We start from the raw sequence: 24,942 nt of genomic DNA, 5'->3' as shown, positions 1-24,942 counted from the left end.
GCCAAATTTAGTTGCTTTTTTTGTGTGTTTTGTTCTCAAGAAGAGCCGTTCTTATAGCCTACTCAGAAAGTTTGGCAAATCTGTCGGCCATTTTGAATTTTCTCTACTAGGGCATGGGCATAGTAAATAAATAGCCAATCAGAACGCGCGGTTGCTCATATCCAGCGGTTGTCGTGGCTGTCTATGTGTAGTTTAAGGCTGTATTTGTCATCACTTTGAAATACATATTTTCTTATTTGTGGACGAAACAAAAAGTTCTGTATTAAATAATTGAAGGTAAGACTTTTTTTTTTTGATATTCATTTTTAATTCACGGCATATTTTCTCATCTGTCCGAGTGTTGTGAACGATTAAATAAAAACTATTGTCAGTTTTTAGCAACAATATTCTAATCATTGTAGGCCTTTTGTTTTGACACCGCGTTTGTTTTCTAAGCTTGTCTAACATTAATTATTTTATCAGTATTTTATCAATATAAGAAGAGATCGGAAGCATCTGCTCTGTCTAATATTAGATGCCGGCTGTCACACATATACAGCACATCAAAGCAATTTGCCGTCTGCGGTAAGGAAGTAAGTTTTTTGTAGATGGCAATCAAGGCGTTTCTATGGCATTCCATAGGCAACTTTGTGTTTTCCGACAGTGTCATCATGGAAACACTTTGACTGACGACCACCAAAACGGTAGCCCTTTCTCGTAATATAAGGGACTATGGAATAGCACCAAGCTTTATCAGTTTTACCCTCGCGACTTGAAGAACAAACATTTACCTACGCAAAGGAATTTTCGTAAAACATATATGTAACAGTTTAGAATCAAAGTCTTTAAACCGAAAACTTTCAAAATTACAAGATTAATAACTTGAAGTATTTGAACAAATGTAACAAATTTATGTTTTCAATTAAAATTTCGTACGAAAAGTTACTCTGAGAAATTAATTTTGTGAATCGACTGTCACTGGACACAACTGACCAAACCCAGCCAAACAGACCTAGCGCTGCCTGTGTTGACCCAGCATGTGAAGATAATTCACTCAACAGACTATAAAACAGACCCAGAAACCTCTGATCCTCACACTAGAATCTCTAGAGTACCAAACAACCATGAAGTCTCTGATACTGTTGGGATTGCTCGCCTGGGTGGCTGTTACTCTCGCTGAAGATGATGACAAAACTATGGCAGTGGTAAATGTTAGAAAGTCTATTTGTAAAAATAGTCCTCAATTGGTTTCCACTTCGTTTCAACCAATCACTTTTAGAAAATGCTCTTTAGCCAATCAAGTTTGAAAACCATTTGCATGTTCACGTGCATGTTCTTTTTCCTCTTGTGGCCGTGATATGAGATCTTGTCGAACTTGTAATTGTATTTGTAATTATAATTGTAGCATTACACGTATTATTTGTTTGGCCTTAGAAATACCTCAGTCAGTTCCACTACATCTCACCATCTCGTTCCGGCAACCACGATGTTAAAACAGCCATTAGAAATTTCCAGAGGTTTGCTGGTCTTCCAGTAACTGGTGAAATCGATGAGGCCACCGTTCGTCAGATGAAGAAACCTCGATGTGGAGATCCTGATGTGGACGACAGTGGAAGTCGTATCAGAAGGTAAGACGTACTGAAAGAATGACAGCGATATTTGGTACAACATCAATAATAAAAACAAGAGAAATAGCATTAAGAATAAAAACAGGTTTCAGTTATTAAAACAGTAATTACAAAAACAAGTTACATCAAGTTACTTTAGAAACAGCAGTAATGACAACAACAACAACAACAACTATAGTCGAGGGACAAAACAGTTACAAAATCAGCAACAGCTAGCAACTATTTATAAGAGCAGAGCGACGGCCACAAGCATAAACACTAACGTCAGCAACAATGACGGACTTATAAACTAAATGTTTCTTCATCCGGCATAACAACAGACGAACCACCACTAGATCCACTCATGCAAAAGGAATTTGTTTCCGAGCTGTCGGGCATAAGCGCCCCTCTTTGAGGATTGCAATGGAGTTCCTCATCATAACCGATATTAAACATTTAGTTTATAATCATGACACCAATTTGCAAAACAAAACTTGAAATCACCGACTTTATTAGTAATAGTATGAACTGTAAAAAAACTGTAACATCTTCAGTTGCATTCATCATCGTTGTCTATGCTCTCATTGACGATGACTGATTAGCCAATCAAGTTATAATAATAATAATATAATAATAAATCTATTACTTATAACGCGCATATTTCATATGCATATGCTCATATGCGCAGCTAAAAGTACATATAAAATAAAATAATATGGCTCAATAAAATATAATTCTAAAAAGGATATGCAATATATAAGATAACTAATGTAACTAAGTAAGTACTGTAATGTAATAACTAAGTTGCTAAAAAGCTAACCGTTATTGTAATTGTAAGATGATATTCAATTTATTGCATATATGCTATGTTTTATTTCTAGGTACAACTTGGCCCGCTCCAGATGGAACAAGAACCATCTGAAAGAAGAATTCACTGTTAAATCGCATTTTATTTATTTATTTATTTATTTTTATCCATTTATTTTCGTTGTATGACTTTATTTTAATCGGTCCAAATTATTCAGATACAAGTTGGGCTCCAGATGGAACAAGAACCATCTGAAAGAAGAATTCACTGTTAAATCGCATTTTATTTATTTATTTATTTATTTTTATCCATTTATTTTCGTTGTATGACTTTATTTTAATCGGTCCAAATTATTCAGATACAAGTTGGGCTCCAAATGGGGCAAGAAACATCTGACATACTTCGTTGAGTACGGACGTGACTTATCGTCTGGTGAACAGGATAGAATCTTTGCAAGAGCTCTGAAATACTGGGCTGATGTTTCTGGGCTGAGCTTCTCTAGAGCCTCAAGCGCATCTTCGGCTGACCTCAAAGTCTGGTAGGTTTCTGTGATGAATCATTAATATATATAACATATTTATTTTCATCTATACTCTATTTAGTTTTATCTATCATTTGATTTTGCTGCTCCATAGCTTCGGAGGCAAGTCTCACGGCGGTAGCTCAGAGGGAGTGTGCTCCGAAGTCTTCGATGGACCAGGCAAGGTTTTGGCCCACGCCTTCTTCCCCAGTGATGGACGCTGTCATTTCGACGAGGACGAAACATACACAGACGGAACATCAAGCGGAACCAATCTCTTGTGGGTGGCGACCCACGAGTTTGGCCATGCCCTTGGCTTACATCACAGTGACGTCAGGAATGCTGTCATGTACCCTTACTATACTGGATACGTACCAAACTTTAGACTCCAACAAGATGACATCAATGGAATCCAAGCTCACTATGGTATGTAACGTGGGCTTTTTTTATTTGAGATATGCTACGCAAGATAACTACTCAAAAAACCCCTTGCCCAAGTGCACACGCACGCCTGTGCACGATTTTCTATCACAAATATTCAGGTCTATACACAATAACATTATGGGTAGTAAGTAAGATGTTGTTTTGTAAACAAAAATTAATTTCAGGAGGACCAGGCTCTGGAGGCACAAGCACAGGCGGAGGCGGAAGTAAGTAGCTATCATGATTTCAGCCATATTACTTAAATGATGACTGATGATGAACATCAAACCGAGACGAACGGTGAGTCACATATTTACAAACTAAAGTAAACTGAACAGAAAAGTTGAAAAGGAAAGCAGAAAGCACTTTATAACATCAGTCGACGCGATAGCAGACACTGCGATGTCTTTATATAACCAACAGAACAAGAAACAACTCACCGTTCGTCTTTTTGACTGTTTTCATTACTATGCGCTGAAATAGATTGCCGTAAATCAAATGAATTATTCGGTTCGGCAATTGCATACTTTGATTGACAGCAGCGTATTGCCCGATTAACCTGTCGCGACTGTTGTCTTGATAAGCGCGTAACAATGAAACACTGGTAACATTAGGCAGAGGAGCCTTGAATGAAATTATTATCGTTGTGATTTCATCTTCAGGTTGCGTTGATACTGACTCTAACTGTCCGTACTGGACAAGTTACTGTACTAACAACGACTGGGTTAAGGATAATTGCAAGCGGACATGTGGTACTTGTTGAGGTATGAAATTGTAGTGATGTAACCAAGGTTTAGTTTTTAAACTCCACCTGTTTATAACTATAGAGGCTTTCCATCATCGCACGTGATGGTAGCCATGACACACAGGAGCAGTTGAATCTGGTGTAATTCGATTTACTTAAGAAAGAATTCTGTTTTATTGTACCTTCTGTCATGGATGTCATCACGTGATAGGCTTCCTCAACCGCATTTAAACTTATTTTACTTCAATTAAATACATGGATGACTTAACAAAAGCCAAGTAGTGCGACATCTAGAAAATGTCCATATCTTGGAAACCTAAGATACCACTTTAACTTGGCCGTAAAGTTGTCACCCATTTTAGACCACGTGTGTAAAGAAATGATACTCTAGGGAATGACATGTGGGCTGAAATGGAAGAACATTACGCCCAAGGTAAAGAGGTATATTCAAAGAGGTATGAGGTATATTCAACTTTTAACAGTGACACCTTCCGTCCGACAGAAGACAGATTGAGTTTTTACTCCCTTTATTTTCAGATGCCTTGGTATTATTTGGGCAATCTGTCGGTTAAACAAGTTAAACCGGTTACTGCAGCACAATGAAGCAATATTGATCAGTATATGTAGTATTTAGTGACTTTAGAGGAATTAAATGCGATTTATAAAACATATTTGTTTTTCCTATATTGACAGCTGTTTCGAATAATATTTTAACATGGTAATGCGCTAAATACCAGCATGTACTACGGGTAGTCTCATCGCATCTTATGAGATATGATGTCCTTTCAACTTCCTGTTTTTACTCAAGTATGTTAAGGCCTGGATTGAAGACAATTTGTGGCTAAAATCATTTTTTTCTTCTTATCAATGTTGTCGTTTCTTACTCAAAACCTCGCCAAAATTGGTATGGCCACATTCTTGAGATAAGGCGGTCACGTGACCTTGATCCTCATCTTTCTTTCTTTCTTTCTTTCTTTCTTTCTTTCTTTCTTCTTTCTTTCTTTCTTTCTTTCTTTCTTTCTTTCTTTCCTTCCTTCTTTGTTTCTTTCTTATTTTCTAGTTCTCCTAACACACATGTCAACATGGATGATACGCTCCTCAGTTATGGAATTTGCATTTGTCCTAAGCCTAGTTCTCAAATAGGAAGGCTTTTAAGCTTTTCATTAAGAATTCCACATAAATAAATTAATAACGTCTATAGACTGATGTCTGGATTCCCGTTAGGTATTCGAGTAAATGACACTTGCCGCTTTTTAGTTTCTGTAAACTCAAAAAAGGTTTCATTAAAGTATAAATAATGAAAGGATATTTTCTATTTGCATAGTACACACATAAAAATTTCCCAAGGTGCTTGAAAAATTTTTTTTAGATACAATCCTTATCGCAGTACAATACCTACGATATAGGTAAGAGAGAGAGAGAGAGAGAGAGAGAGAGAGAGAGAGCTAGAAAGAGTGTGTAGACATGCTGACGAAAAACGACCACAAAACAGTTTATCATTATTTAGGCTTCCATACTTTTTATCTCCCCATTTCAGTCCACTTGTCATTCCCTTTAGTCTCCCCCACACTGAGCCGCTTTCAGTGTCGTCACGCAACGCTTACATTCCCTTAGGTAAGGTGTCTTTGTTTTTAGGCATCACTTGAATGATACATTGATATCTATGAAACTCAAACAAAGGATTTCATTTTCAAAAGGTTGGTTTATCAACATCTGTTTTAATTATCCTTGAATTGCTTGTTAACGATTTTTACATATCTCTTCTCGACTCTCGAGGAAAATCCTCCAATTATGATATGAAAATTTTAAATTATCTATGGCATAAATAAACGCAGTTTTCAATGAACTCCTTGGAATTTATGGGTTCCGAGAAAAAGAAATAGTAATCGCTGTCTTAAGTATATCATTTATTCAGCTATGAATGTGTTATGAAATGTTCAAATTCTGAAATTATCGTGCGACACAAAATCTTATTTGTTTTGGCGATAAAATCTGAAAATTTCCAATGGTTTAAAAACAGTATTTTGAGGAGGAAATTGTTTAGCAATGTGTTAAGATATCCATGGAGAGACTAAATATAGAGTTGTAGGGAATAAATCGAGCCGAATTCTGTAGTTTTCTTCGATAATAAATGATGGCCCAGGAATGCTGTTATAACTGGGAAGTCGAAAAACTTCGCAGTTTGATGCTATAATCATAAGCGACATTCTCAAGTTGTTTTTATATCAGCAGCTGAAATTTTACAAATCGAGAATGGAAAAAACTAGTAACGCCTCGCAAATGAATGAAGCAAAATATTAAATAATTGATAATATTTTCTAATTGATTCATAGACGCTTGTTTTGCTCATTCTGGATCCATTCTCAGCAGCGTTTGACGTTCGTGGGCTAAGCATTAGCGATAAAATGTGTCTTGGTTAAGAAATCATAATAGTGGAATGCAAAGACAGTTTAGGTTGTGGTTTCTTGAAGATCTGTTTTGAATTGAAACCACCTGAGGTTGAAAGAGGTGTCTCTTTAGAAAGCTCTTAACAATGAGATTTTTAAAAAGTCATTTCGGTGCATTCCTATTTTTTTGTATTATCGTGTATGCAGATTACACTACGGCTTTAAAATGTGAGAATCTTACTGCGAACCATACAGACTTTAAGGTCGATTTTTGGTCATTTTTCCCGTATTCAATCAACAAGAACAAGACAACTACGAATAGCAAACATAAAGGTAAGTTTACGTTAAAATCTTAGACGCTATAATAGTTTTTAAGTGTTTTTTCATGGTGATTTTTGACAATATCATGCCACCAGTGATGGACTATTCATTAACTATTTGAAAGTAAGCCTCTTTTAATGCCCTTAAATTGCCCAGAGTTTAGTTTCACACAACCAGCAAGAACTTGAAATATGAACTACCATTACATGTATTTTTTCAAATACCCTCGAGGCCCATAGTCATGCAATAACATATAGTAACCGATTGTTTATCCACTCAAATGCCCTGCAATTTACTGTCCATTGACCAACATTCTTCTGAATTTTTCTTGAAATCATTAGCAGAGGTAAAAAACGTTTTCCTTTCGTAAAAACAATCTGCTTCGTTGGTGATATTTTCACCTGTTCGATTGTTTTTGTTTTGCTTTCTCGTATTCACGCGTATGTTCGGGAGTTCACTTCGAATCCAGTCACATTCAGTTGTCATGACTGCAAGTACGTTTTGAAAATTAATAATAATATTAAAATCGTACGACCTAAATTTAGCTCTTATAACTACTAGATATTTTAACTGGCATTTTAAAAGAAAACGGGTTGGAGTTTGATTTAATACGTTTTTGAGTTATTTTCGGAACTTGTCATGACTCTATCAACGATCTATCCATTGCAAAACTAATGTTCTAGACCCATATGAAACAAATATTAAAAACAAATGCGGTTTAACGACAAATTAAAATGAAATTGTACTAATGGATTTTTGTAGATCTTCATTAATTAATTAAATTGGCTCCAAAAAAGTCGACAGCACAGAGAACTAGTTGAAATTCTAGGCTGTTTTCCGGTGTCATCTCAGGATTTAAAACTGCGCAAAATTACAGCGTTTTTATTAGCAAGTATAATCTAGTGAATAATGTATATGAACAGGTTAGTCCCTTCAAAACTGGTTACCGGTTTTTGAAATTGTATATCGCTATATCGCTAGGTACTTTCTCATGTGTTTTTGCATCAAAATTGGCCTCACACATTTTCTGCCACCAAAAAATTTTTCTTCTTTGTATGTCTCAAGGTGTTTGGTCCATTCTAGTTGACATTGATAACAAAACCAATACATATTCTTAACCACAGAAAGCTAGCCACACACACACACAAAAAAAACACGATCAAATCGTGAGAATAACTCACACTTAGGGCGCGATTACACGGATAAGGCAACGCGTACGATTGCTTCTTCGTTGCACCGTGTAGACACTCTTGCAACTTGTGTCGCAATGCTGTTGCAAGACAAGTCGCAGAGAAAATTTCACCGTCAATCGCACCTTTAATATCGCTTCAAAATCACTCTATATCAGCCCAGGGGTTGTTTTTAGGGTGTCGATATTAGACATATTAAAATTTGAAGTTATTTTTCTTCAAAGGTCAGTTGAAACGTTAAGACTTTTAGAACTAAATATTTTTCTTCAAAAATTGAAATGTTAACAATCTTAACACTAAATATTTTCCGGCAAATTTTCAAGCTTAAAATGTTTGTTTTTACAAGAAAAGGTGTTGTCATTCCTTGTTGTTTTTAAGCACTTGTGAAAATGATCAGAATAACACTCAAGGGAATAGTCGGCTGGCAGGCCTGGATACTATTTTATATACTAATGCTTATTATAACTTTATTTCTTGCGGTTTTGTAGGCTTATTCAACATGCTAACAGAAAAGTTGACGGCATCCACGTCATTGAAAATCCACTGGGGCCAAGAACAAGAGTATATTAAGATTATCAATGAGTCACGCTACACTAATCTGGGATCGACCAATAAGATGGTTTTACCAATTACCATAGAGACTAAGAGCAATGATCCTTGTTTTGTCAGAATTTACGAGTCTGCGGGCCTGGCATATGTGGTAAGCTACTTTAGTGATATCATTTATAGGTTTAATGAAGAAGTGAAGAAAGCCCTTGCATAAAACGGACAGATCGGAAAACAGTGACACAGATAGGCACCCACATACGGAAGACACACACACACACAGATGGACAAGTAAAACAGATTGACAGACAGATAGACAACATGACAGTTAAAGATAGGCAGACACACCCACATACAGAAGACAGACAGACAGATAGACAGTAAGATACAACAGATACTGTAGCCAAAGAAAAACGTACAAAGGAAGGAAGAAAAAATCAAATTGCTCCAATTAGTTTTAAACCAGATCCCTCGGTGATATTGTGGTCTAACTGAATGCTTTTTCAAATTTTCTTTTATCAGGTTAGACGAAATGTGAAGAAGCCACTAAACCAGCTTGCAGGTTCTTTCATTAACGGCGGACAAGTGATTGGCCTTACTCTTATCCTTACCGGTATTGCTGGGATCTGCATGTGGTTGCTTGTAAGTATACGTTACATACATGTACGTTCAATGCTCAACTAGAGACCTCGTGCCTGGCTGGCAGCGGATTTATCAACTAAACTCATGCGCGCAGCGCTTCTGGCTGATCTGTGTCACCTTGTTTCTTACTGCGCATGCTCGAGGAAAAAATGTAATTATTTAATTTTAATGATTTCATCGCGCATGCGCAGCTAGTGAGGGATAAGGGCTCTGGGTACGAGATTGTGTTATCAAAGACATAGTTTTTCATGGGAAATTTCAAAATGTATAAAATATTTTTGTCTAAAATGTATTTAGGATCGTAGGAGAAATCCTGGAGATTTCCCGCCATCTTTTGTGCGCGGTTCGTGGCAGGGATTCTGGTGGGCTTTTGTTACCATGACAACGGTTGGGTAAGCAAAATTTATTTCATTACGTATATTAGGGGGAGGGGGGGAGGTGAAAATTAAGAGGAGTCTGATGATTATTTTTGAGTTGGATGGGTGGATCTAAAAATTTCATCTCTCTTCTGGCATACATTATGAATTCATTCTAAGCTAATTTTGGAGAGAGAGAGAGAGGGAGGGAGGGAGGGAGGGAGAGGGAGGGAGGGAAGGAAGGAAGGGAGGGAGATTTTACGAAAAGATATAACACTCAAGGGAATGACATGTGGTGTGAAACGGGGGAACAGTATCTACCTCTACTACAGGTACATGTGATATGACAATTAAAAATTTCCCATTTCGTTCTTAGGTATGGTGACCTGGCACCCAAGTCAGTTCCCGCCAGAATGTTCAGTATCTTGTGGATGCTGCTTGGCCTTGTCGCCTTCTCTGTTTTGACGGCCAACTTCACCTCATCTTTGGCCAGAGAAATCGAGACAGATTTGAATTTATTCAACAAAAAGGTAAAGTTGGAAAAGTAAACTTGGTAAAGTCTTTCAGTGACAGATACAGAACAAATTGCGCAAAAACCACAATTTATGCGTAAGTTGATGATAATGATGACGAGGATGATGATGATGGTGGTGGTGGTGGTGGTGATGATGATGATGAAATGCTGAAGATATGATGTTATCGCTACTTATGATGATATATCGATGAAAAGAAGATGATGATGATGTTGTTGATAATGATGGTGCATGGTGATAATACCATTGATGCCTTTATATACCGATGGTAACACATAAAATTTATAACACAGATAAACTCATGACCTTCATTTTTTCGAGATTTTCATAGGCGTATACATGTAAATTTTCTAGGAATCTGAACTTCCGCAATTAAGGAAGTGGACATTTTTTTTAAACGATATAAATTTTCATACATTTTTTTTTTTCAACGATATAAAAAAACATTCTCTAGATCTTGAAATAACAATAACATATGTGAATATTTTTCATCCACAGATAGCAGTCTTCAAAGGAGGTGCTGAACGCAAAGCTGTCGCAGACCTTGGTGCACAATACAAAGGTACGATATTAGAGACTTTTGAATAACATCAGGTTTACCGCTAACTAATGGCTAGGGACTTCAGGCTCAGAAACAGGCCTGCAGACACGGAGAAACACTTTTAGAGGGTAGAGGGATGTTGTGATTTGCATATTGGCGAATCCGAATCCGGACAATTTTACATGCGATTTTTCGCGACAGCCTTTTTATTTTTTGTGGTTTCGCGGTTTCATCGATTTAGGGCATCGAATCTATAACCACAAGTGGTATGTGCTCCTACAGCGCTGTCACTCACCGCTGTGTAGTACATGCCTGGAGTCGTGGGGCTTTATTCTCGACTGAACCGCAAATGCGAGTTGAGTTGTTGTTTGATGTGTTGTCTAGCTCTTTTGCCACGCGTGTCTTTCTCCGGCCCGGGGTTCTCTGGTTTTCCTCCCTCCGTAAAAGTCAACAAAGGAGTTGAGTACTCATTACCATGAAAGTTCTTCGGTTCTCCTCCCTCCGTAAAATAGTGAATGTAGTGGTAGTGCTTGTGGAGGGAACCTCATGGAATAGTCCCTTACGGGGAGTGATGGTCGTCAAGTGAAAATGAACTTAGTTCATATACCGCGAGGATCAGCTCAATTTGATGAACTTAGTTAATCTCTTATCCGTCATCTCTTGTGCTGTGATTGTTTTTTTTTAACTGGTTTAATAACTTACTGTACTTAACCTTACCCTCCAGAGCTTTCGAGTATCGGTTCAGACAACTCCGGGATGATTCAAGCCTTAAAAGACAAAAGCGTTGAAGGGCTTTTGATCGACAAACACTATGTTGTTAGTGACCAAAAGATCATCAAAGAAGACAGCACCATCGAGATTGGCAAGATAATTGACTTCAAGCTTACATGGGGCTTAAAACTTCTTATGCCCAAACAGGAGATGTGTACCGTTGTCAAAGAATGTATCGAAAGTTTTGCGAATGAGCTTTCATTCCAGAACGAAGCAGCTGAGGTAGGTCACGTGCCTATATGGTCGTATTTAAAGGGGGAGGTGAAGGGCGCGTCCCATCCCTTTTTGGTTTTGGATTCATTTGGAATATACCCAGAACGCAAAAAATTTGATAATTGGAAAATTTTTTCTTGGGAGCACGCACTAGACTAGAATCTTCTCTTGTTTTATTTTGCATAATTAGAACTGAGATTTGTCTTACGCTAAACATTGCTGGCCTCTTCTTTTTCAGATCCCTGAATCCACCCCTCCCTCCCCGATAAAAATTATAAATAATCCATTCTTTTTTTGGTCTAGTTATTGTCAAGCACAGCCATATCCAAAGACGATGAAACGGGCGGCGGTAGCTTGTTCGAGGACTACGAGTTCTTCATTATTTTGATAGTGCTGTTTGCTGTGATGACTGCAGCAGGGGTTCTCTGGGAGTACATATACTATAACCCAAGGATTATCAAACAGAATCAAATCGACGACGAAGGTTGGTTTCTATTGAGCGTTTTCAAGTGACGTCATAGCTGCCATGTTGTTGAACCAAAACAATACATTTTTGGGAATTTAGCTCTAATCAAATAATAGAAACTTTCTGCACAGTTTTTGAGTAGAAATAGATCGATTTCTATTCAAAAACTGTGCAGAAAGTTTATAATTTGGTACATCAATAAAGCTGACTTCTCACAAAACACTCTATTGCATGATTCTGTGTAATATTTTCTAAACTGATATAAAATCTGGGCGTACAGCTCACATAGAATAGTTAGGCTTTATAAAAAGGCGCCTGCGAGGACAGAAACTTTCGTTTATATAATTATGATCTTGGGGTGCAACAGGACATGTGACTTAAAATCCCTTGAAATAAGAATAACAATGAAACAGCTGCCATGTTGGTAGATGTAACAAGAGAAGTTCATCAGCGATGCTTTGTTATCGTCGACCAAGATGGCGGCTATGACGTAACATGCACCCCACGAATACCCCCATATAACATTCATGAATGTGAGACCAGAGGGAAAACTAATCAAACCAACAAAGCTGTCGGGCGCGAGATAAAGGTCATAATCATAATCGGTAATACGGCTATGATACACCTATTGTGTTTAGCATTGACATACATTTAAGTTTCCTAAAGAATTATTTTCTACCATTGAATTTTAGAAGCGAGAGAAATGGAAGCAAAAAAGGCCTTGAAGTACATCATCACAAATCTTGAGGTCGAAGAACTATGCGAGAATTGCAACTGCAAAGTTGAATCCATCTATAAAAAGGAAGGTGTTGAAAGACTTGAGCGACTGAGAAACCAGAACACATCAGGCTGTGAGATGGAATCTAAAAAAGACGATGATGAGAAAAATGCCATCACTAAGAGGCTGAAAAAAGTTGTAGCTCTATGAAGGTAAAACTGGAAAACGAACGAACGAACGAACAAACACAAAACTACCAACCAACCAACTAACCAACCAACCAACCAACCAACCACCCACCAACCCACCAACCCACCAACCCATAAACCCACCAACCCACCAACCCATAAACCCACCAACCCATAAACCCACCAACCCACCAACCCACCAACCCACCAACCCACCAACCCACCCACCAACCCACCAACCCACCCACCAACCCATAAACCCACCAACCCACCCACCAACCCACCAACCCACCAACCAACCAACCCACCAACCCACCCACCAACCCACCAACCAAGCCACCAAGCCACCAAGCCACCAAGCCACCAACACCAATCAACCAACAAAGTTCGTGTTCGTGGTTCGAGTTCTCTAACTGTAAATACTACTGACTATAAAAATCATACATTTAGTCACGCTGTTGAATAGTTAGATAAATTTATTTAAAATTAATATTTACATAACAATTTAGGTGACGTCATCTAAAATAGTAAATGCGTTACAGTTGTTGTATCGTTAGCCAAGACTAAAATAGTCCATAATAGCTTATTAGGCGACGTCAACTTTTCAATTGACTAAATTCTTTCTAAGTACTGATAAATGTGGATTTTTGATTAAAAAACATTTACTTTGGTCTATTTTTCAGGCAGCACAGAACAGAAAAATCGTAAAGCATTTAAGACACAAGCCATCATGGAAACAAGAGCAAGCTCCCCCCCTTCAAAAAAAACACATTCGCAAACGAGCAGCGCCTCTCTCCTCGTAAATTAAATATCACGTCAAAAAGCATTATGAACTGAAAGCATAAAATGAATCGGCGTCAAGCAGCATGGGCGTAAAAAACACTCAGTATCGGGTTAAAAAGTGCATCAGTTGTGAACTGGAAACAAAAATAGATCAAACCGATCCCAGCTATGCTCGAGTGTCCACCCAAACAATGGGTAGTTTCCTCAATGGAATACAGAATATCCGACCAAGAAATTCAAATTCATAAGATTTTTTAGAAGTTATCGATTTTTTCTCAATGTACCTTGAGAATGGATTGGTTCTAAGACAGGCATTTACGATTTTCAACAATCGGTGTCTGTTCCATGCAGTTTATTCTCAAAACACATTTTAGCTTGTCCGACATAGCCACTTTGGAATCATCAAGCTGGGCTCAGAGAAACACTTTCAAGTAGTTTTCGATACAAAACTCAATAGAATCAGTGGCAGATCCAAGGGAGGGGTGAAGGGGGTGCACAACCCTCCCTGGTTCGACTTTGTGCCCCTATACTTCGAAGATAACCAATACAAAATACTTTTTTCCCCTTTGATTCTAATGGGTGCACCCCTCCCTGGGTTAACTTTGTGCGCAGCACCCCTCCCTGAACTAATTCCTGGATCCGGCCCTGAGAATTCCTATGAAGTAGCAAACGAAGTACGCCTCTATTATGTAGAAGTATAGTACATTTGATATCATGCTTTAAAAGAATGCATTAAAAAATGCAAGATGGCAAAGCCAAGCTTTGGGAAGCACTCCCAAGTCTTTGCACCCTAACAGCTAGTACAGACAGGCAACATTTTTTAAATTAATGAATTCCACATTTCTTTATCATCGGAATTTTAGCTAATTTGTAGCTACGTTTTCAACCTTGAGACGTAAATAATGTCAGTAGTGTACAGAAGAAAATATGCCAGAAAAAAGTGCAGACAGATTTTAGGAAAATTCCATGTTGTTTTGACCTTTCGCAGATTGTGATTGACATCACCTATAGCGCAATTCGTGCGTTGGTATGCTACATGCAACATAACTTTCACCAACCTTTTGAGAAATAGCTGATCACCAACAGGATCTCCTTTAATCAGTTTTCTTTGTATGTTGTAAATAAACTGACCTCTATCAGAAAATAAAAAGGTCCACTCTGCAATAGTTTTCGTTTGCTGACTGAGCGCGCAATTAGTGCGGAGGGGATAGGAGAGCCAGGTAAATTTGATACAGGGACTCCAAGAGGTCTAGATACTGAATACATTAGAGGTGAGGTCATTATTTGCAAAACAAATAATGATAAACACATCGCGAAAAGGAGAGTCTGGAATGGGAAAAAGTTTACGTAGTGAAGCCTTGGGCTACCTGTGCTAATCTTGCGAGCTCAAAGGCCCTTGGGAACGAAGATATTCAACATGGCGGACGAACAAGCTGTGAACGTCGAAGCTGTTTTAAAAAAATCACAGTTTAAGACCATTAATGTCTCGAAAGAAGTAGACCCGGAGTTAGATATGGGTAATCTGTTATTGAATGACTTACAGCCAGTCAACATGGAACTCTATAGGTAAGCTGTGCTTCGAATTTCTCGTAACACGTGCTTGGAAAAGTCATGTTGTTGTAAAATATCACAAACATACACGTGAGAAATTAGTTTTATTGAAGCCTTTTAACGCTATCTTAACTTGATTCAGGTTTCTAACTACAATCTAAAGTGTTTTAAAAGCAAAAAAATGAACCTAGATATCATGTGCAATGACATTAAGCGTTATTCAATTCTGATCTGTTACATATTTAGAACGTTAATGCTGTACGGGTTTAGTGAACATATTCTTAAATTAATAATAATATTCAATAATAAAAATTAATATTCTTAGAAGTTTTTTTTGGTCTCGTTCTTATTATAGGAAAAATAAGGAAGACTTCCTTACAAATCTTGCCAGAGACAACACTCAACTTCTTTTCAATGAAATATGGAAGGTAGTAAACAAATATTTATCATTAGCGATACAAACACAAGCGTATGCTTGATGCGCATGTTACAGTACGTCATAGCCTCCATGTTGGTTGATTTTGTGTTTTGTTATTATCATCCAACATGGTGGTATCTTGAGGTATTTTACGTCATGTGATTGCACCTCAAGGCTTGTGATCCTCATGCATTGAGCCTATTTTCACGAAAAGAAATCTTTTACTTGTGTATCTTGTTAAAACAAGGCTAAATACAGTATGCCATTTATTCATAATTTCAGCTCGAGGTAGAACGATATGAAGACACCATATTGGCAAAGGTAAAGATATTATCTCAAATGCTAATGAGGAACTCACTTTCAAAAATAACCAATCAGGAAAGAGCAGAATCAGTAGCATAGCCATGTTTTTCATTCCTAAGAATCTTTTATAACATAAAAGATTTTTGTAAATATTAGTAGTTTTATGTTGAGGGCCACAAGTTTATTAGTGTAGTACACTATTTAGTGCCACCCTCATTAAATAAAGTTATTATTATTATTATTATTATTATTATTATTATTATAAAAATAACCAGTAAGGAGAGAGCAGAATCAGTAGCATAGCCATGTTTTTTCATTCCCAAGAATCTTTCATAACATCCAAGTTGTTTGTCAGATATTCATATCAAATCTTGGCTTTGCTGCTTGCTCTCGATTCGCTCAGTTGGCTTGTTATATTTTCATGTACATTATATTATTACTTTAATTAATTTGTAAGGCTGCATACAGCTGTAACTTTAACTCCATATGGCCCTTTATCATATGACAGCCAGGTTGGCTGGAAATATAAATTTCCCTGTAAGGCCTTCAGGATGAGGTCAACACTACGCATCAATTTTATTCTCATGAGAATAAACATGGAGGCCTGCGATAAAGGTCCAGTTTTTGTGAAAGATCCATATTTAAAGCTCTACTTAACTAGCAACATTGCATTGATTTTTAAAATAATTTTCTTGTAGCTTCCTGGACCAACCACAATAATCCCTAGAGAAAAACCAGTAAGTATCATTTAACAGTATAGCTATACTGTATATTACATATGCATGATAGAAAAGGAATAATAATTGTAGTGAAGGTAGTGTATGTTGTTGAGGGGGCGGGGGGTTTGGAGGAGGAGGAAGGAGGTTAGAGACTTTGACCAAACAGATAGTATCCCAGTGACTGCAATATATCATGAATAAAGTGTGATGTGTTTTTATATTTACTTTTATTAGTGTTGCTTTTAGATGATCCAAAAAAAGGAAGGATCTCTCCTGTTTATCTCTTTTCTAAAAAAAATATTAATTTATAGTAAATATACTGCAATATAAAATCATGAAATTTGCTTTTAAAAGTAAGATTACAAATTATAATATCCTTTTATTTTCAGATACCAAAGCCTAAACCATTGACCAGATGGGAGAAGTTTGCAAAGGAAAAAGTAAGATTTAATAGCATTCTTAGATATTTTTGAAACTTGCTTAGTTATTAGAGACCTTTGGATACAAGAACTAGTACAAGTATGAGTTTTTAACTTCTAAAGATTGGCACTATCCTATCATAGTGTTTGGTACTGTAGGTAGATTGAAAATTTAGAGAGCAAAAATTGGAAATCAACTACAATTTATTCAGTGTTAACCACATATACAGGACCAATTTAAAAACCTATCATCAGTTCTAAAAATAATGTTACTATTGAAAGACATACAATTAAATTAATCCTGGGTTCAACTTTCACAAATTTTAATGATAAATGAAAACATGCTGAAACATTTCATCAGTTTGTCATAACATTGTTCGGTACACACAGGTTGTCTTCAATTTTCATTTCATTTTCTTTCACAGGGAATCCAAAAAACAAAGCGGGACAGAAAAATATGGGATGAAGCAAAACAGGTAGGTGTAATAAGGCTAAAAAGAATGGCCGTCATTCGCTAGTCATGATTATAAAACAAATCAGTTTTGGCTCATTTAGTCATGTCTCGAAAAGGATGTGTTGCAAATTGAAGACGTAAGCAAGCTGTTGGAAAGGTTGAGCTGGTATTTTATAGTCAGCGATCCTAAGATAGAGCATGCGCTCTTACAACCTGGTCCGAGATTCTGGCTTCCAGCCAGTAGGGTTCCCCAGAGCCTACAATTTGGCTAATGAGTAGGGTCTGGAAACGAGAATGAGTATCCAGGAAATTGATAAATTGATGGAAATGTTTCTTAAAAGCCCAGATATTGTTTTGAATATCCTTACACGAATCCTGTCATTTCTACTTTTTTATTTAATCTGATATCTATTTATAAATTTAGAAATGGCTTCCCAGATACGGATATAAGAGAACAAATGATGAAACACAAGACTGGGTTATTGAAGTTCCTAAGAATGCAGGTTAGTATTGCTACCCCAACAGGTGGCTTATTTTCAACTTCAAAGATTGATGACAGTGTGGTATAGCAGTAGTGTGCTTGCCTCTTGATCACCTCTTGGGGTCATGGGTTTCATTCCTATACTCTCCATCACATGTGAGTAGAGTTTGTTAGGTCTCTCACTCCTTTCAAGGGTTTTTATCCTTTAATTCTCTGTTTTCTTCCCTTTGCAAATCCTAATAATGCTAAATTGCAATTAGATCTGTGAGTTAGCCGTGCCCTAAATTTGACCAGCCCAGAGGTTGTTTTAGGTTTCAATCTGTGAGTTAGCTGTGCCCTGACTTAGATCAGACCAGAGGCTGCTTCAGGGTTCTATCTGTGAGTTAGCCGTGCCCTGACTTAGATCAGCCCAGAGGTTGTTTCAGGGTTTGATCTGTGAGTTAGCCATGTCCTGACTTTGATCAGCCCAGTGGTGGTTTCAGGGTTCGATCTGTGGCCATGATCTAGTACAAAAACTGTACTTTGATCAGCCCAAAGGTTGTTCAGGGTTTAATAAAATTTAAATTTGATGAAACTCCTCCAAAGAGGAAAATAAAATCAAGTTTTCCAGTATTGAAATGATTTGATGGATGATTTTCCCCCATCTTAATAACTCAGATCCATATGAAGACCAGTTTGATCCATGATTTGTTCCCATCTTATGTCTTAGATCCATACGAAGACCAGTTTGAAAAGCGTATCCAGAAAAAGAAGGAAAATGTTAGCAAAAATGAATATCAAAGATTGAGGAACATCGCTAAACACAAGAGTGTAAAGAGTAAGTTGAATAAAAACTCTGTAGATTTTAATTGATTTGAAATTTGAAAGAAAATCAATACATAAACAAAGTGGTCTTATTATTTATGTTTTTCATTTTAATTTAGTTCCTGACAAGAATCTTCTGCCATCCACGAAGGCATCAAAAGATCAAGTATGTTCTCTTATTTAACACACACACATGATCGTATGAAAAGCGAGTGCAGAAAAAAATGACCTGAGGATCTTGCTATTCTCATAAACATAGTTTTGGACCAACCAGAGTGCATGTCATACACCTATAAATGTTGTTATCTTCAAAGGTGACAGGGGAATGTTCCTTGCACCCACATGGAAATGGTTTTGTTGAATACAAACAACATTGAATCAGTCTCAACACTAAGGTCCATGTTCTTGATGAGAATAAGAAGTAGAAACACAAGCCATTCCAGCTATTCTTGGATCTTGGAATGACCTATCTGTCCTATCGCTTCTTGCCAATCTCCTATTACTTTTCGCCTTTGGCGATGACAACATTAATTTTTTGAAATAGGTTTACATCTAATTATTTATTTCATCAAGTGTTTTACAATGTCAGTTTTAAGAATCACTCTCATGAACTAGTTTGTTTGAGCACAGCCAATGATAATCGAAATTACACATTAAATATCTTATCGTTTTATTCATTGTTTAGCTTCAAGCAAACATAAATGCTTCAAGGAAAGCTACTGCATCTGTGGGAAAATTTACTGAAAAACTTGTAAGTGTAGAAAGTAATAGTAATCGTCATCCATGCTTTTGCATGTCGTACAGTGATATCCAATAGTATTATTAACCATGAACCAGCTACAGTCGTGGGCTACTATGAATGCTTCATTCTGATTGGCTGCATACTGGCGTATAAATATATATGTAAGTGACAGTCTACTAGCAGAGAAAAGCAAGTATTGCCACTGTTTGCATCATTACACACTGATCAATGAGATAAAAGTTAATGTTTTTACACAGAATTTATTATTTACTAAAGAGTGCAAGAACAGCACTTTTATCCTGTAAAGTGCTTGAAAAGCCTTTGAAAGAAAATGAATACCAGTTTTGGAAATACCATTGAGTATTCTACTAGCACTTGAATTTCAATTAAATACCTTAAATAATTCTAAAATTCTAAGTACTTATCAAAAAACTTTATGAATAGTGTTATAAAATTATGAAATGTTAATAGAACCCCTTTAGAGCCTTTCTGGCACCAAATGTGAAGAATAATTTTGAAACTTTGAATTCAAAGTGCTTTAAAAGCCACTAAAAATGAGTAACCTTGAAAATGTTCTTGATTACATCACTTAAAACAGTTATATCTTGAATAAATGTTAGTGTAAATTGCCAGTCAGGGGAGACTATGATAACTTGAGAATAAGAGATATAGCTTCAAAATTATTTACCACAGAATGAAACATCTGGGTGGGCAGCTGCTTTGGTTAAGTAACATTAGCATAATGGTCTTATAGAACATGGTGTTTGGGTGACTGAAGCAAAAGTTATTTTTCATGTTTAAATTTTTTGATCCATTTTGTTCTCAGCCAAAAGAAAAAGTCGCAAAGAATTCAGAAGGAAGGAAAAGAAAGGTATTCAAATGTGTTTTCTTTTCTTTTTGTTTCTGTTTTTCTTTGTACCTTTGTTGTTTAATCTCTAGTTCTTGTTTTCTCTCATCCTTTCACATTTCTGTCCATCCATCCTTTTCCTCGTTTCATCAATACATTCTTTCCCTGTTTTCATCCATACATTTCTTCTTACACTCCTTCCATCCATCTATTTCCATCTATCCATTTCTTTTTTGTTCTTTTGTTATTTCTCTTGTTTCCTCTCATCCTTCCACTTATCAGTCCTTTTCTTTCTCCCATCCATCTATCCATCCATCTCTTCCCTCCCTCCTTCCATCCATTAATCTCTTCCTTCTTTCCTTCCATTTATCCACTAATCCATCCCACCCTTCCTTTCTTCTTTTCTGCAATCTCAAATATTCAAGTTATTATAGTCCATAAAACAAACACACCTTTTTTTTTTCAGTTTGAAAAAGTTGTTGGTGATTTTTCAAATGAAAAAACCAGGAGCCTGGAAGTTGTGAATAAAATATTCAAAAAAGAACCAACATTGGACATGAACAAGGTATTGTAGCATGAACTGCTGCCTTAAATACACAGCTAAAGTACACTGTATTGAAGAAAGGAAAAAAACTTTAAAATATCTTCAAAATTTGTTGTTGCCCTGAAACAGCTTCTGGGCTGATGAAAGTCAGGCCATGGCTAAGGCAGAAGTGGAATTGGTTTTTGCTTGTTAAGTTTTTTTAGAGGGAGGAAAACTGGAGAACCAGAAAAAATCCCTCAAAGCACAGGAAAGACCTAACAAACTTTTTATCTCCTTACATGTGATGTCAATGTCAAGTCAAGGAATCGAACCTGGAACTCCAGAGCTGAGAAACAATTGCACCCCCCCCCCCCCCCCCCACACCAAAAAAAAATTAAAAAGACTTTCAAATTTTATCAACCCTGACACCCTGACACCACCTCCGGGCTGTCGAGTTCTCTCAGTTGTCTTTCCAATATATCAGAGGAGATTTATTCCCTAACTTAACAACTTCATTTTGTATTTTGCTCAGGCTGTTAGCAAACATATCACTAACACACAGAAAAGGTAAGACAAACATACTAAGGATCCCAATTATTAAGAGCTTATCTACTTTCATTCTCTCTCTTCCCATGCCCTGCTTCTTCAACTCAGTACTCAGGGTACCCAAAAGTACCCGGTAGTTAAGAAAGAATGGATAGATGAATGAAGAATGAATGAATGCATGGATAAACGGACGAAGATGAAATAAATAATTGAATGAAATAGTGAGGAAGCGAACAGACAAATAGCCTGTGTAGCCAGGCGTTCCTTGTAGCAAGCCTCCCCAAAACCCACAAGGAATGCCTGGCTACACAGGCTAACAAACAAATGAATGGGGGGAAAAACAAAGACAAGGAAGAATGAATGGACGAAAGAATGAACGGATGAAGATTGAATTAATGAAAAACTGAATAATATAATGAGTGGGAAATAAAAACTAACGAATGAACGATTGAATAAATGAACATAAAAGAAATAATGAAAAGTTTAAATTAATGATCTGTTGAATTGAAATACCATTTAAAACTACAGATAATTAAATAATATAAACATAATAATATAAATCTTTAGTGTGTTTCTGTTTCAAAAACCTAATCTTCTTTCCCATAGTGCTTCTGAAAGAAACAAAAAGGGCGGCCAGAATAAAAAGAAAGGAAGGAAAGGATCAAGCATAAAACCCTCCCCTTCAAAGCAGGGTAGACAGGCGGCTGCTAAAAGTGGCAAAAAAGGAAGAAAAAAATAAAGTCGAGAATATTGGAAGTTAGATTTTCATAAATGAATGGAAACAAAAATGTTTATTTTGAAAATTGGAGCGGAATACTTACATTAAAGCAAAATTTAAGGACTGTTTAGTGTTGTTTTTACATGGGCTGAGTTGAATAGAGTCGAACATCTTAGTATCGGAAACAACTCTCATACAGACAACTTTGGTGCCTATTACTCTTTTCCACTTATAAAGAAACTTCTATAATATGGAGACCTCAAGGGCACGTTATTGATCGCACTTGCTCTAGCTTATTTAACCATTAAAAGGACGCATTCATGATACGTACACTTTTTGGTTACGGACACTATTGGTAGCACCTGTTTTTCCCCAGTCGTTAACAGACCTTAATAATACAGACACCTCTGTTACGGACACTTAAGCGTATCATCACTCTATAATCCCATATAAGCTACTATTGTATTATTTTCAAATTCTCTTTCCTGTCCAAATTAAAAATTAGTTTGGATCGTTTCCATTCGCATTCTTTCGAGGAAAAGCTATAACTCATGGAATCAGTCTAGTATAGTTTGGGACAGTGGCGAATCCAGTGAAGGGGGTACGCACTTCTTCCTGGTTCGACTTTGTGCTCCTACTTCGAAGATTTAACCAATACAAAATAATGTTTTTTCCCCTTTGATTCTAACTATGTGCGCTGCACCCCTCCCTGAACAAATTCAATGCCCCTGTGGGATGATATAATTAATCTGCAATAGGACTAAATGTCTGTCCAATTTGGAAATAATTGAATTCAAAAAATCCCTCGACTGCCATATTGGACTCGGCCTATCGGCCTTTTCCAATTTTTTCAGTTCTCGGAATTTTTTTCATCCAATTATTTCAAATTGGACAGCTTGTAGTCCTATTACCTATACTTATTGGTTGCACCTGCTCTTATTTAGCCACTAACAGACAGACCTTTAATAATACGGACACCCCTAATACGGTCACTTGGGTACTTCGGTGCCCGGACCAGAAAGGTTCATTACTTATAAAAAACGAAAGGTAACAAAATTCAAAATAATAAGATTTTTTAAATTTGTAATATTTTTATGGCAGTGCACCATATCATGGTTGCTTTTTGTGTGCTAAAAGTGATTGCAAACAATAGACCTAATTCGTTGCGTTACGATGTTTTCCCATTTCAGACCACGTGTCATTCCCAAGACAATAATATTCTTTGTTTTGTATCCATATTCATGTGTCTTCTCATCTGTCTTCTCATGTGTCTTCTCATGTGAAGCCGAGTGCAACCGTTAAACAAAGAAATGACATTCTTGGGAATGACACGTGGTCTGAAGTGGGAAGACATTGTAACGCAACGAATTAGGTCTATAGTTGATAATCAAAAAGATAACGAGGCCAACCCTGATTGTGTTCATGGTTCTTCGACGGCTGTTCATTTAACGAAATCATGCGTAAAATTTCTTCATACTTGTTTTTAGCTTCAGACTAACTGAATCAAATTCTAACTGCTTCGTTCTGTCAGTTAAGTCCTCATTTGCACTCATCAGTTAGCCTACATTTTTATCAGTCATTTCGGTTAGACAGTTTCAATGGCTTTCAAGGTTTTCTTTCAATTTTTTCTTTTTCCTTTTTTTCTCTCTTTATGTCCCACTCATGTTGCTGTCTATAGGGCAGGATATGAATGTCCTGAACTGAATTGAATGTATTATATTTTCTTTCCTATCAGTTTTTTTATTTCTTTTATCATTGTACCTACCCCACAAAGCAGGATGCACTTTAATTTTGATTCTTCAAACCTTTTATTTTAGCACGAGAAATAATCTTACACCAAAAACCGTCCAAAAACTACCCACAAAGTTTAAAATCAAAGTACAAAGGGAGAATTCTTAAGAATAATTTAAGGAAAAAGCTTAATTTCTTTCTGTTATTCATATTTTGCCTGAATTTTTAAATATTATCTTTTACTCCAAATTACAAAGCACAGAAAAAATAACAATATGCCGGTCATGACTGGTATACAATGATAAAGCAACAACAATATATCCTTCTTGGTTTTGTGCTTATACAGTCGAGTTTTATTGTCCATCTCACGGCGTCCTGTCAGGTGTTTCATAATTCAAATCCAGCACTGAAAGCGAAAAATCTAACTTCCCGGTTAACATCATCCGAGAAATAAACTTTCGTTTGCATCAAAGTCCCCAAAGACCAGAATTCCAAGGTAAGATACCCCAGCAGTTTTGTCATATTATTATTTTCTTTCAAATTTTATAATTTCACTGAGAAGCAACTGTACGGCATCTGGATGGTTCTCATTCACGTTTCGTCCTTTTTTGCATTTTTTATTATAAATGCAGTACTGTAGTTAAATTTTTCATTTCTGCTACACTTTTTGATCTGATTCACAAGTTTAATCTTCTTCGCACCACGACTGAAGCGTCCAACTCAGTAGGATATAACTGACAACTTGTCAAAACACAGTTGACATAGTCGACGAAGAACTATTGCATGGGCGGAGTCGTCCAGTATTTTTATTGGTTATAGGGAGTTAAGTGTACTGGAAAAAGTTTGGGTTTTGATTTTTTTGAAAAGATATTCAGCTGCTAGATGAATGGTGCTTAGTTTCTACACCTAATTTAATTAAGCACGAGGTCGCAAGCAAATTTAGAGATAT

The 24,942-nt window shown here is 36.7% G+C and overlaps 3 protein-coding genes across 5 annotated transcripts; all 3 read left to right on the top strand.

Moving 5' to 3' along the window:
* Window positions 1–1,089: 1,089 nt before the first annotated feature.
* On the top strand, window positions 1,090–4,751 carry LOC116291176 (matrilysin). Its single transcript, XM_031698304.1, has 7 exons — window positions 1,090–1,184; window positions 1,414–1,607; window positions 2,753–2,932; window positions 3,030–3,340; window positions 3,523–3,564; window positions 4,000–4,101; window positions 4,620–4,751. The coding sequence occupies exons 1-6, from the start codon at window positions 1,104–1,106 to the stop codon at window positions 4,098–4,100; spliced, it is 909 nt and encodes a 302-aa protein (XP_031554164.1). The 5' UTR covers window positions 1,090–1,103; the 3' UTR covers window position 4,101; window positions 4,620–4,751.
* Window positions 4,752–5,651: 900 nt separating this feature from the next.
* LOC116291225 (uncharacterized) lies at window positions 5,652–14,901 on the top strand. Of its 3 annotated transcripts, none has more exons than XM_089032091.1 (11): window positions 5,652–5,779; window positions 6,677–6,802; window positions 8,469–8,680; window positions 9,049–9,168; window positions 9,466–9,560; window positions 9,901–10,054; window positions 10,556–10,619; window positions 11,323–11,591; window positions 11,886–12,066; window positions 12,741–12,978; window positions 13,638–14,901. In XM_089032091.1, exons 1-10 carry the CDS (start codon window positions 5,746–5,748, stop codon window positions 12,974–12,976), a joined length of 1,491 nt encoding a protein of 496 aa, XP_088888217.1. In that variant the 5' UTR covers window positions 5,652–5,745; the 3' UTR covers window positions 12,977–12,978; window positions 13,638–14,901. The 3 variants fall into 3 exon arrangements, with proteins under 3 accessions (XP_088888217.1, XP_088888215.1, XP_088888216.1); XM_089032089.1 differs by having other exon boundaries at window positions 5,759–5,779; window positions 6,416–6,802; XM_089032090.1 differs by lacking the exon at window positions 5,652–5,779 and having other exon boundaries at window positions 6,402–6,802.
* Window positions 14,902–15,140: 239 nt separating this feature from the next.
* On the top strand, window positions 15,141–22,385 carry LOC116291136 (ribosome biogenesis regulatory protein homolog). Its single transcript, XM_031698255.2, has 14 exons — window positions 15,141–15,303; window positions 15,644–15,716; window positions 15,989–16,027; window positions 16,708–16,746; window positions 17,118–17,168; window positions 17,573–17,623; window positions 18,026–18,104; window positions 18,792–18,899; window positions 19,006–19,052; window positions 19,572–19,637; window positions 20,455–20,499; window positions 20,942–21,040; window positions 21,531–21,565; window positions 22,151–22,385. Exons 1-14 carry the CDS (start codon window positions 15,155–15,157, stop codon window positions 22,281–22,283), a joined length of 1,014 nt encoding a protein of 337 aa, XP_031554115.2. The 5' UTR covers window positions 15,141–15,154; the 3' UTR covers window positions 22,284–22,385.
* Window positions 22,386–24,942: the final 2,557 nt, after the last annotated feature.

This window comes from Actinia tenebrosa, unplaced genomic scaffold (genome assembly GCF_029948245.1).
Source record: "Actinia tenebrosa isolate PJP-AT-01 unplaced genomic scaffold, QUT_ActTen_1.0 PGA_scaffold17__23_contigs__length_9995812, whole genome shotgun sequence".
NCBI lineage: Eukaryota > Metazoa > Cnidaria > Anthozoa > Actiniaria > Actiniidae > Actinia > Actinia tenebrosa.
Note: the sequence above shows the minus strand (reverse complement) of the source record. Positions and strands in the feature narration are given on the sequence as shown.